General features: G+C 33.9%; 2 protein-coding genes across 5 annotated transcripts in view; both read left to right on the top strand.

The window, feature by feature from the left end:
- LOC105564564 (glutamate receptor ionotropic, kainate 2-like) overlaps positions 1 to 6,574 on the top strand; it is a 13,764-nt gene extending 7,190 nt beyond the window's left edge. For both annotated transcript variants that reach the window (XM_012017010.1, XM_012017009.1), the window contains exons 6-18: positions 1 to 11; positions 467 to 608; positions 898 to 1,200; positions 1,409 to 1,634; positions 2,029 to 2,225; positions 2,370 to 2,454; positions 2,586 to 2,862; positions 4,052 to 4,259; positions 4,657 to 4,799; positions 4,882 to 4,964; positions 5,530 to 5,645; positions 5,728 to 5,877; positions 6,361 to 6,574. In XM_012017010.1, the coding sequence (XP_011872400.1) occupies positions 1 to 11; positions 467 to 608; positions 898 to 1,200; positions 1,409 to 1,634; positions 2,029 to 2,225; positions 2,370 to 2,454; positions 2,586 to 2,862; positions 4,052 to 4,259; positions 4,657 to 4,799; positions 4,882 to 4,964; positions 5,530 to 5,645; positions 5,728 to 5,877; positions 6,361 to 6,543 (2,124 nt within the window). In that variant the 3' untranslated portion in view covers positions 6,544 to 6,574. The remainder of the gene's footprint in view (positions 12 to 466; positions 609 to 897; positions 1,201 to 1,408; positions 1,635 to 2,028; positions 2,226 to 2,369; positions 2,455 to 2,585; positions 2,863 to 4,051; positions 4,260 to 4,656; positions 4,800 to 4,881; positions 4,965 to 5,529; positions 5,646 to 5,727; positions 5,878 to 6,360) is intronic.
- Positions 6,575 to 7,265: 691 nt separating this feature from the next.
- Positions 7,266 to 12,289, top strand: part of LOC105564563 (glutamate receptor ionotropic, kainate 2-like) — a 14,874-nt gene continuing 9,850 nt past the window's right edge. Inside the window, exons 1-7 of one of the 3 annotated variants that reach the window (XM_012017006.1) lie at positions 7,266 to 8,120; positions 8,664 to 8,745; positions 8,836 to 8,994; positions 10,031 to 10,212; positions 10,608 to 10,765; positions 11,027 to 11,168; positions 11,397 to 11,699. In XM_012017006.1, coding sequence (XP_011872396.1) covers positions 8,103 to 8,120; positions 8,664 to 8,745; positions 8,836 to 8,994; positions 10,031 to 10,212; positions 10,608 to 10,765; positions 11,027 to 11,168; positions 11,397 to 11,699 — 1,044 coding nt within the window. In that variant the 5' untranslated portion in view covers positions 7,266 to 8,102. Of the gene's footprint in view, positions 8,520 to 8,663; positions 8,746 to 8,835; positions 8,995 to 10,030; positions 10,213 to 10,607; positions 10,766 to 11,026; positions 11,169 to 11,396; positions 11,700 to 12,289 lie in introns of all 3 variants that reach the window. The other 2 variants (XM_012017008.1, XM_012017007.1) reach the window with 2 other exon arrangements.

Below are 12,289 nucleotides of genomic sequence, written 5' to 3'. Positions count from 1 at the left end.
CCCAATTATAGGTACATAATAAGAAACATCTAATTTCGCGATATAAAAGTATAAGTATCTTGAAGACTTTTCCATCCCACAATCGTGAGAAAATTGGTTATCTTCTTACTTGGAAATATTATGTCATAATTAGTTGATTTTGCATACTTATATATGCAGATACATGTATCTGTCGACACCAATAATTTTATAAACATATAAAATATGCTCATTGTTTGCTTATTTCTACATTTTAATATATTATGAAATACATTATGATATAATAATATTTCTCGAGTGTTCAAAGTGTGTCTTTTAGACATTTTTTTCAAAGAGACAACTAGACAGCTTTCGATATAAAAATTACGTCGTTGCCGAAAATAATTAAGTGGGACTCGAAAGTTCGGTGAATTTAGTGTTAATTGAGAAAATTTTCACAAAAGAAGGTTAGTTTATTATACAGCTTGGCATCTCGATTCTTGTATAGGCGCGGGATGCAAGAAATCAAGGCATCGCAAATAGAGAACGTCATCATCGACTGTTCATACGAGATTCTCGAAGAGGTTTTGAAGCAGGCCCAACAAGTTGGTATTTTATCCGACAAATATAAAGTGATTGTAACGTCCCTAGTAAGTAAATGCGCTTTCTTACACGTTAAAAATAAAATATAGAACAATAACTGCTAAAATTATCTTGCCATAGAATTCTATATTTGAAATATGTGAACTATGTTTTTGCAAAATCTCTGTGAAAAGTACAAAAGTTGTGCTGTATTCTGTTGCTAATATTTAACGTAAGATAATAACCAATTTAAAGAACGTCTAAGTTTTGATATAAATGATTTTGTTTGATTTGAAACAAACTTCTAACTGGGTGTAACGATTAAACATAATACCAATGGATATGCATACATGGCAGGATCTGCAAACCCTGGATTTAGAGCCCTATCAATACTCTGGCGTCAATTTCACGGGCGTGCGCTTGATTAACCCTGAAGATCAGATAGTGATACAAACCTTAGACAGACATAAGAACGAATGGGGCCTAGACAATCCTTCGCAGCTACGAGTTGAACCCGCGCTCATGTACGACGCGGTCCAATTGTTTGCGAGAGCTTTCAAGCAATTAAAGGATGCTACAAAGGGTGATGTCAAGAAATTGCCGTGCGATGGTAGCGACAGGTGGGAACATGGACTGAGTTTAAGCAATTTTATGCGATCGGTAAGATGTGAAAAATGCTTTAATTTAAATTTCAGACGTAACATATCAACTGTTTTAATTTAACTACGTTACACATAAATTTATTTGGCATCAATTCCAGTTTCTCAAGAATATTAATAAATAAAAAGCATCGAATTTGTTGCCCTGCTTAATTATTGTAATATTAAGCGTGACGAATACGTCTTATCTTGTGCTGTTTCCCTTTTAGACTGAAACGAGGGGCTTGACAGGCCTCGTCAAATTTGACAGGGATGGTTTCCGCAGTAACATAGAATTGGATATTGTGCGTTTGACGGAAGAAGGTCTAAAAAGAATCGGTAAATGGAATAGTACAGCACGGGAAAACATTGATTGGGAAGAAATCAAACCCCCAAAGTCAGACATTAAGCTCAACATACAAAATAAAACATTTGTTGTTTTAATATCACTCACAGGTATGTCTACATACACGCGTACGCACGCGTGCGTACACATGCTTTTCAATATATCAACTATGCTTTGCTTTAACAATAAATATAAAAATGCTATTCTTTAATCGTTTACCTGAAATCATCATACATGTATGTATAAATAATATGATGTAATTCAAGTAAGACGAAAAAATATTGTTTATACACATTAATATAAAACGGACGACATATTTATAAATTATCATTAATTTACTTACCAACAATTGAGATATTTTCAAAATTAATTAAAAATAAACGGAACATGAGCGACGATTTTCCTTCTCAGAAACTTATTTAGGGCAAAATGAACAAAATATGATAGTTACAAAGAAAACTGAGCGGTTGCCGTTATACTATATACACATTTACTCTCTTACAGAGCCTTATGGCATGCAAAAAGAATCGATGGTGACGTTATACGGTAACGAGAGGTACGAAGGATTTGCAGTTGACATAATACAAGAAATCAGTCAAATCCTTGAATTTAATTACACTTTGCAAGTGGAATCCGATTATGGATCGTTGAACAAAAGAACAAATAAATGGACTGGAATGCTTGGGAAAATCATAGCTGATGTTAGTATTGAACGTCGAGAAATATAATCAAGTAATAGAATAAAAACAAAAAGACAGATTTGTATCAATATAATGGAATTCATAAATTAAGGTAATGTAATGTATGTAAATTCATAAATTAAGGATGTAACACTTTTTTTTTAGGAAGCTGACCTGGCCATTACAGACCTCACCATCACATCGTCGAGGCAAGAATACGTCGACTTTACAAACCCCATTATGAATTTAGGTAAATGAAAAATTGATATAATAATTGAATGCCGTCATAAATAACCTAAATGAATTTGATTCTGTTATCAGTACGTAAAACCGTTCTAATTCACCGTACAATTCAAATATTAAACAATTGCGATTTTACAGGTATTAGCATATTATACAGAAAGCCAACGAAAGCACCACCGAATCCGTACTCCTTTCTATGGCCATTTTCGCATGCCGTGTGGTACTATTTGATTGGTGCTTACATATTAGTATCGTTATTACTCTTCGTCGTCGGGAGGTTGTGCCCAGCCGAATGGAATAATCCTTATCCTTGTATTGAGGAAGCCGAATTTCTTGAGAACCAATTTACGTTTAAAAATGCATTTTGGTTCGCTATAGGGAGCATAATGCAGCAGGGAAGTGAGATCGCACCCATGTAAGTTATTTCTCAATATTTTAAACAATTAGGTTGAATAATCCGACACAACTGGCTACAGAAAACTTCCTTTATTATAACAATAGACATAATATATCTAGACCGAGCGTTTGCCGTTATTTGAGCAGTGGGGATACAGGTTCGCGTAGAAAAGGATAAGCTTTGTTTTGTGCTATATCGTTCTCTCTTGTTCGCATGCAAACGAGAAAGAACGAAATATTATAGCACAAAACAAGGTTTGTCCTTTTTCTACGTGAATCCCCACTGCTCAATGCTCGAGCTAGATATACATGTATTATGTCTATGATTATAACACAACGTTTCGACCATGGGTTTCGGCCCTTATCAAGTGTATTCTACAGCTTTTAGTCGGCGTATGGCATGTGGTCGAATGCCATTAGGCCCACTGAACAGAAATGGGAACGTCAGCGTAATTACTTGCATGCAAAATACATCAGTATGATTTAGAAAGGAAGTAAATTAAATCATTAAATTAAATACGTACGTTAGGCATGTCACTGCAAAGACCATATTCCTGTAGCCAGTTATGTCGGATTATTCAACCTAATTGTTATAATAATTAATCACTGGCGATTCAATATGCCAAATTTTGCTTCAATATTATAAAATATAAAATATTGTTGTTACATTAATTACAGTATGTTGAGTAAATTACCAAAAGTGTAAATTTGTAGATTTAAAAATACAAAACAATGTAAAATAAGACTTTTTTTCTTTAGATATTATACAGGGTGTCCCGTGGGAAGTTGTTGAATTGATTTGATTATATTTTGATTATTGGTATATTTTACATCAATTTGATTTTTCTTCAAATAAACTGGCAAATATTTTGTTAAATTTTATTCATACTTGTTAAAACCTGCAGACTTTTCTTTTTCAACATAAGTTTTGTTTTCTTAATAACTGCGTGTCGTTCGAAACTGACAGCTAATTAATTTCAGTAACTTTCTATAGGACACCCTGTACTACGGTTTTCTAATCGATTACCTTCTACTTTAGCTAATTTCACACTTTAAAGCCATTTCATTTTTATCAATATACTTGTAAGTTTTTAACAATTTTATATGATTTAGATAAAAAATGTTATATGTTATAAAAATTAATATGGTAGTTATTATTGTACAGTTAAAAGTCAATGAAACAGAATTAAAATTTGAATTATTTACAGAGGCATATCAACAAGAATGATTGCTAGCTGCTGGTGGTTCTTCTGTCTAATTATGGTGTCAAGTTATACAGCTAACTTGGCGGCATTTCTAACGGTAGAAACTACATCAAAGCCTTTCGACAATGTTGAAGAATTAGCAAAGATAGCAAGAAAAAGACCCATAAAATACGGCGCGAAGGAATCAGGATCCACAATTTCTTTCTTCAAAGTACGTCAATTTTTTTGAATTTATCGAAATATTGATAATATAATAAAAAGGTCAGTTTGAAACATGTTACACTGTAAAGAGCATTGACAAACAACTGCCTATTTAATATAAAATTAATGTATAATGTAATTTTCCTTTAGAAAGCTAACTTTAATTCTATGAATAGTTGTTTCCTTTTTGTTTATTGGTTTGTTATAATTATTCCTATTAAATAACACAAAGTAATTTTAAAATAATAATTTTTCGATACAATATTATCGTATTAATATGTATCTAAATATTACTAGGAGAGAAATCATTTACTAGTATTTATAAATGCATAGTATTGAAAAATAAGCATGACAAATGCTGAAAGCATTCTAATTCGACTCTTTGAAAGAATTTTGTCAATTCCAAGGATAGCAGTCATCCAACGTACCTGGAAATGTACGAAAATATGATTGCAAATAAAAAGGACGTGCTGGTACCTGATAATAAAGCAGGACTACACAAAGCTATAGACGAAGAATACGCTTTTCTCATGGAATCTGCTTCTATCGAGTATTATTTACTATCTATGCATATATGCTTTGTACTTATTATTTATTTTATTATTATTATACAATGTATATATTATATTTAGATATGAGATAGAGCGATATTGTGATGTCACACAAATCGGAGGATTACTAGACGAAAAGGGTTATGGAATTGCGATGAAAAAAGGTAAGCTATCAAAACAATCCATGTGTAATAATAAAGCATGACCATATATTTTATATTTTCTTAGTTTTAATCCCTAAAAATTGGTATTTTACATACGCACACACACACAATTATCTTAATAGTATTTAATAAACCTCGATGTTGTTAAATGTTACAAAATTGCAATTTGAAAAACTGAACAAAATTTTACAAAGATTTATTACGTGTACATATATTTGCAACAATACATATTGTATTATACTATCAATAATATATATTTTAATAACTAAAAGAAAAAATGGGTTTAAATCTGATCAACAGAATATTGTGCCAATGTAAAAGATAATTTATTAATCAAATATACCCGAGTTCATTTCCACTTCAGACTCACGAGATTAAAGACTGCACTTAATTATAAACTTATTAATTTAAGTGTTACACGATTCTAAAGGAAAATATTATATGTGATGCAAAATCACCTTTACTAATAAAATTTACCTTTACAATAATTAAGAAATCCAGTTCTGTCATATACCGTACACTTGTATAGAGGATAAATGAGTTATCATATGGAATATTGTTCTAGACTCGCCATATCTACACAGTATTAACACAGCGGTCTTAAAATTATCCGAAGGTGGAATAATACAGGAGATAAAGAAGAAGTGGTGGACGCAAAAACGAGGCGGAGGTAGATGTCGGGTGAGTGGAGTTATTTGGCTATTATAAAATGTATATTGCACATCATGTCTATCTAATTTGCTTGTAACTCATCGCTGTTTAGGAAAACGGCGGGAGCAGTTCACCGCAGGCACTTGATCTCGACAATGTTGGAGGTGTATTCTTAGTACTAACCTACGGCGTGGCCTTATCCTGTGTGTACACTATATTCGAATTACTTTGGGATGTTGCCCGAACATCCATTCGAGAAAATGTAAGCTAACTATTATTTATAATGCAATCGCACTGTTTTCCCTCAAAACATACCGAATTTCCCGAAAACCAATACGGCTTCAACACAGAGACCGATAGAATAATCAAAATTAATTTAAAGAATTATTCACATATTCGATCACAATTATTGGGCTACCTATTGTACATCTTGCTCGAGCCTATAAAGGCGCTCTCGTTTTTCTGATTTATATCATAATGGCCTTATTTAACTCTATTTTTTTAAAAAAATTATATATGATAATTTAAATTGATATTCAGGATATCGAGTGATATCTTGTGTCTTAAATGATAATCTTAAACAATATTGTTAATTTAATAACTTTGATCTTTTAAAGAAATTCTAAATAACAATCACTTACAAATAATTAGCGAATCAGAAAAGCTCTGTGGAACATTTAAGAATGTGTATCTATGGGTTTATTTTTCTACATTTATCAAGTATATCATACGTTTACTTTTATAGGTGCCGTTTAAGGAGGAATTGATAACCGAACTGAAATTCATCGTGAAATGCAGCGGCTCTAAACCGATACAAAGAAGAAATGGATCGTCCAGCAAAAATGGAAATGACAGTACAAGAGAATGTACTCCTCCGTATGGCTTTATACCAACAGTAATAAGAACGTCACCAACTGACAACAAATAACAATGGAATAAATCTTAAACAGTAAAACGACTATTGTTCGCACAGATTTACTACTTTGTAATTCACAATGTTTCCAAATGTTGAATTGAATCGTTAAATTAACCTAGACTGCCTCGAAAACAGTTTAGAGTAGGTACTCGTGTGCTAAACGAAAGAATTACAAGAAATGTATAATATGTAATACAATTTTCAACAAATTTACTTTAAATTATTTCATGCTTACCACACATTTGATAATAAAAGCAATAGAAAAATTGAGATAAATATCTAATAGCAAGCACATAAATCATAGTTAACATTACTAGAAAAATTAATCCTCTTTCATAATTTTATGTTCTCATACTTATTACAATTATGTCAACAAAATTATGTGAAACAATTAAAGAGCCAGATTTAACCTAACTTAGAAGAAAGAAAAGGATTATAAGTGAAATGGAGTATAAAAACTAATAAAACAACTAAAAATTATTATATCAGATATTATTGCATTTTTTAAATTTAGTGCAAATCTAGATTTAGAAAATTTCTACCCGTCAAAAATGAATAACGTGAACTCTAAGTACAAACACTCTAATTGTCGATCACATAAAATTCTTGTAATCTAGAATGGCAATTATAAAAGATAATTTCCTGAAAATTAATAATAATAGATGATCTTCCTAAGTGAGAATAGTCAGAATGATCATGCGCAAAAGAAGAGCACATATGCGAGTGTACGATCCAATTACCTACTTTTCAGGCTCTTGCATGTGGTTGAAATAGTCAACTGGTAACCATGGAATGGTATAGTCACTAGTTCCGATAGTGCCGAGTAGCTCGCGGTATATTTAAGTTCGGTGATACGGCGAATTTTCTTCACGTCAAGTATTTTCATTTCAGTGTTCCAATTACTTGCCATAAGTACAACTAATCGCGCGAGTGATTTTATGCCGTTAATCAACAAGTCAGAACTTGAAAAATAAATGAAAATAACACGAGTGTCTTTCCTTTACGTAGACATGGGCGGGCGATGCTTGTAAAAAATCGCGTGAGAGAAACTGCCGCGTGAATATCTGAAGCCCTTAACCACGTAACATTGCTCTATAATCCAAAAATGGTTTGTTTCCTCGTGTTAAAGGAAAATTTAATGCACTTTTCTGTGCCGTCCGAATTTTGGCAACGAGCCGCGCGAACGATAAATAGATTCGTGTCACGTCTAACTACTTTGTTATAACGAGACTGAAGTGTTAAAATGTCGTTAAAATGTCAAAAACATCAAGTGCACCTTCCCAGAAACATTGGAACATGCTATATAATAATACATTCATTGAACAAGATCAAATTTGAGTAAAAAGGAAAATGTTTACAATATTAAAATTTTGTAAAAGCAAATTTACGTTTGCGATGGTACACTGTACATTAACTTTCTTCCCCTTAGTTACGCATTAGTTAACACTATGCGTAAAAATTTTTATTCAACAAGAGATCTTGTAGATTTCAGAGATTACAGAAAGAAATAATATTTATAGATCCACGTAAATTATTCTTCCAAATAACATAGGATCTTGCTGGACTGCTAAATGGAAGTTAAGAGAAAGGTGTTTTAATCGTATATTTAGTAAACCTTTGTAGATTAATATTTGAACAACTTACGATGCTTCTCGAACGTTTTATTTCGGTTATTGGGATAAAATGCCCATTATATTAACATAAAGCGTCTATATTCTAAATTTTGAAACTTGTACACAAAAAACAAATTCGTACGTGCTGCTGACAGCTCTCGGAGAGCGTCAGTGAACCATTCGACAGTTGTGTTTAGCAGATAGATTGAGAGAAGCTGTTGCGGGAAACGTAGGCACCGCGAGGCGAAAAGTGTCTAAATATACCACACTGGCTGTGTGTATGTGTGTGCGTCTATCGGATTAGAGCGTTTAAATGTTTAGATCATTTAGAATGGCGACGCAATAGCACTAATGCAATGGCAATAACAAACAAAAGTAAATTTAATTTCAATACATCTTAATAAACAGTTCTCATAATTAAATGTTTGCTTTCAAAGCTCCGTAGGGAAGCTCCGTAATGCGCCTACTTTGTAGCATTTACCTACTAGTCGCGCTGCTATTAGAACGATCCTCTTTTAGAATGGCCGAGAAATGCTACTTCTATACGTCACTGTTGCATTTATGCCCCATATTTCGGGGTTGCCGAGGAAGATACCGATCGGTAAGCTCGCCGTATTTCTCATAACGCGTGCGGATAAGGGCAGAATATCGATAACCAATTCAGCGTATCGACGGAATTGTATGATTGCAGGTGGTTTATTCGACAGTGACGAGACAATTCAAAAAGCGTTTGAAATCTCAATCAAAGCGATAAAAAGGAATATCTCTGCCACCAAGCACACGAGGGGCCTGTTGTTAACACCCAGAACAGAAAAAATCAACAAGAATGCATTCCAAGTAGCAAACATAGGTATACAATTTGTTCACGCTCAAATCAATACAGAACTTCATATATCCTACAGTTCTTATATGGCACGTAGATATACATACATTCTATTAGTACAATCGTGGCCAGAAAGGTTGTCCGACGTTTTATGATAAATTTCGAAAATGCAGCCTACCATACGAGAGATTATAGCCTCTGCTCACGGATATGTGCAGTGACGCATTATTAGAGCAAAGGAATGATATGTACGAATGTCCAATGGAATGATACAAACGAATATTTCAAAAATTCATTGTACAAAGTCGGTCAACCTTTCTGACCACGACCGTACTCTTGTTATCATACGTATGCAACGTGCATATATCGGAGTCTCTTACGGTGTATATACATTTTTTCCATATACTACACGGAAAAGAAATCTGATTGCATCAATCAAAAATCTGATAGATTCGACCAGCCGTCTGTTAGAAAATGGACGAATCAAAATTCCTTTAGGATTTACTAGATGTATAGCGAAGTCTATCAAACTTCTGGTTATGAAATATCGAGCCCTATCGTGATAACTGGAAATCTGTTTGGTTTAACCAAAACACATTCTGTCATACACGTCTTGTTGATGCAATTAAAGCATTTTTTCAGTGTATTCACATATTATATGAATGTATTTACAAAATTAAAAGTCAATTTTGCAAATCTCACAGTATATGTAGATATAGTGTACACAGATAGATGCTTCAATTTATTCGTAAGTGCACGATTGTTAATATAAATAACTAGCACGCTTGGCCGGCTTCGCTCGGGTCTCCCTTTTTTGGACGTTGCATTTTTTATTTCACTCCGTTTTTGAATAATTATATCACGCCTCTCGAATTCACTCCCAACCATGAAAATTGCAACCTCATTAACAGTTGGAGCATTAAAATGTCTTTCATGTTTTCTCAACTGGTGTCTCGTCCTCTCGAACAACAACTTTATATTCACTCGTAGGCATCTTTCCTGCGTCATTTTTTGAATATATTTACTAAATTCACATTATGTACTTTTTGGACACTGCATGCAGCGTGCGAGCTGATAAGCAACGGGGTGGCCGGAATATTTGGTCCCCAAGACAAATCGACGGCGAGCTACGTTCAAAGTATGTGCGATACCCTGGACATACCTCACATTACTGCCAGATGGGATTCCGAACCACAACGTGGCAATGTCATAAATCTATATCCGCATCCCGATGCGCTCTCCATGGTATTTATTATTATTTATTTAGCAATTTAGGAACAAATTGCCTTAAACTCACAAACAATCTGTGAGTAACACAATTACATTTAACTTGGCTTAAATATTTTTACTAAAACATAAAATTAAACTGGTATTTAAGCCAAAATAAAAAATTGCATTGTTTATAAAAATGTTCAAATACTGATCCGAATGTTCAGATAAATATCACTCCAAATTTTATTTTGATTATTCGCAAGCATTGTTCATTCTCTGCCGGTTGAATTCGTCAACCGAAAATAATTGAGCCAGTATTGAGAGAACAAAACAAATTAAAATCATTTACTCAATAAATCTCGATAATTATTGCCGATGATGATCGATCATATTTACGTTCTTCAAGATTAATTTCTGAAATTGCTTAGGTTTTTCAAAACCTACTTGAAGAATACAAATGGAACGAATATGCAATACTTTACGACAACGCGGATAGCCTGATGCGCATGAACCGCCTGCTCAAGTTACCAAACATGAATACTATTTTCGCGATGGTGTTTCATTTAGGTAGTGGACCAAATTTTAGGTATGCATTCGTGAACCCATATAAATAGATTGTCCCTCGTATGAGCCTGCGTGCATGCGCGAGCGACGTTTGTCAAACAAAGTTATTATGCACCTGTGCCATTATTTAACCCCGCCGTAAACGCCAGGAAATATCGCGATGATTTACGATACGACTGTCTGGATATGAAGTGAACGTCATTCCCGCAGCCACACATGTCGCCGTGAGATTTCTTTTCAAGATGCAAACTGTTCAAAGATTAACGAGACAATTTACTTGCAGACAGGCCATGAAAGAAGTCAAGATGTCCGGATATAGAAATCTCATAATCGACTGTTCGTACGATATCCTTGAGTCCGTTCTCAGACAAGCACAACAAGTCGGAATAATGTCGGAAAGTTATAAAGTGATTATTGCTTCTTTGGTATGTTGAATTCTTTCATAATCTCTAATATTTCGTTTAATTGACTCAATTGTCGCAGAGGATGTAATTGTAGAAAAATCAAACACCTTAATATAAAAAGATTTTAGACACAAATTTATAAAGAAAAATCGTATGTACTCAAAATACTAGATTACTTCTTTTCTCTTTTATCTGATTTGTAAATACCTCCACCGACAATAGCATGTGATGCGTGTTTTTTATTATTAGGACTTGCAAACCCTAAACTTAGAACCGTACCAATACTCCGGAGTGAATTTGACGGGCCTGCGTTTAGTCGACCCGGAAAGCCCAATTGTTCGACGTACCCTCAAGTCCCGATCTCTTAATTGGAATTTAACGGACGGTTCCCACTTAAGGGTGGAAGCAGCGCTCGCTTATGACGCGGTACAACTTTTCGCGAGCAGTTACGCGCGATTACGAAGCAGCGCCAAGGGAAACCTCAAAAAATTGTCTTGCAACCGCACGGAAATTTGGGGGCACGGTTTCAGCATAAGTAATTATATGCGAAACGTATGTGCAATTAAGGTTTACAGCAACTTAAATAAATACACAACAAAGCTACTATTTAATGATATGTAGTTTTTTTAAAACGACGTTTCGGTCCGAGATTGGAAACCTTTTCAAGTAATCTGCAAACATACATAACTCAGCATTAAATATTTTTTTATATAAAAAAGGAAGTAAGGTAATTATGCATAAAAGGGGCCTCCTCTCCGATTTGCTTCATTTTTAAATATGTTGTTGGGGATGTCTTCCCGAGTCATTTCATATAAAACTGTGACTCTAGACATGAAATTTAATGCAAACTGTGACACTAGATGGGTTTCGAGTCTTTAGACTGTTCTGTAAAGCAGATAATTGACCAAGTTTTAGACTATTAACGCACCCAAGAATATACTGCTATACAGAAATACGCAAACTGTGACTCTAGACATGAAATTTCGAGGAAACTGTGACTTCAGTATACATTTCGTCGGTATGACAGATTTCCTAACTCTAAAAGTTGTCAACTTTAACAATTAATATCTCGCTTCGCAGGGCAGAGCGACGATTTTGTCTGAGGAAAAAGTTGTTCCTCGTTGAAAAACGCGTCGATTCAG

This window comes from Vollenhovia emeryi, unplaced genomic scaffold, assembly GCF_000949405.1.
Source record: "Vollenhovia emeryi isolate VEMERY1.0 unplaced genomic scaffold, V.emery_V1.0 DF939162.1, whole genome shotgun sequence".
Classification (NCBI taxonomy): domain Eukaryota; kingdom Metazoa; phylum Arthropoda; class Insecta; order Hymenoptera; family Formicidae; genus Vollenhovia; species Vollenhovia emeryi.
This window is presented reverse-complemented; position numbering and strand designations above follow the sequence as displayed.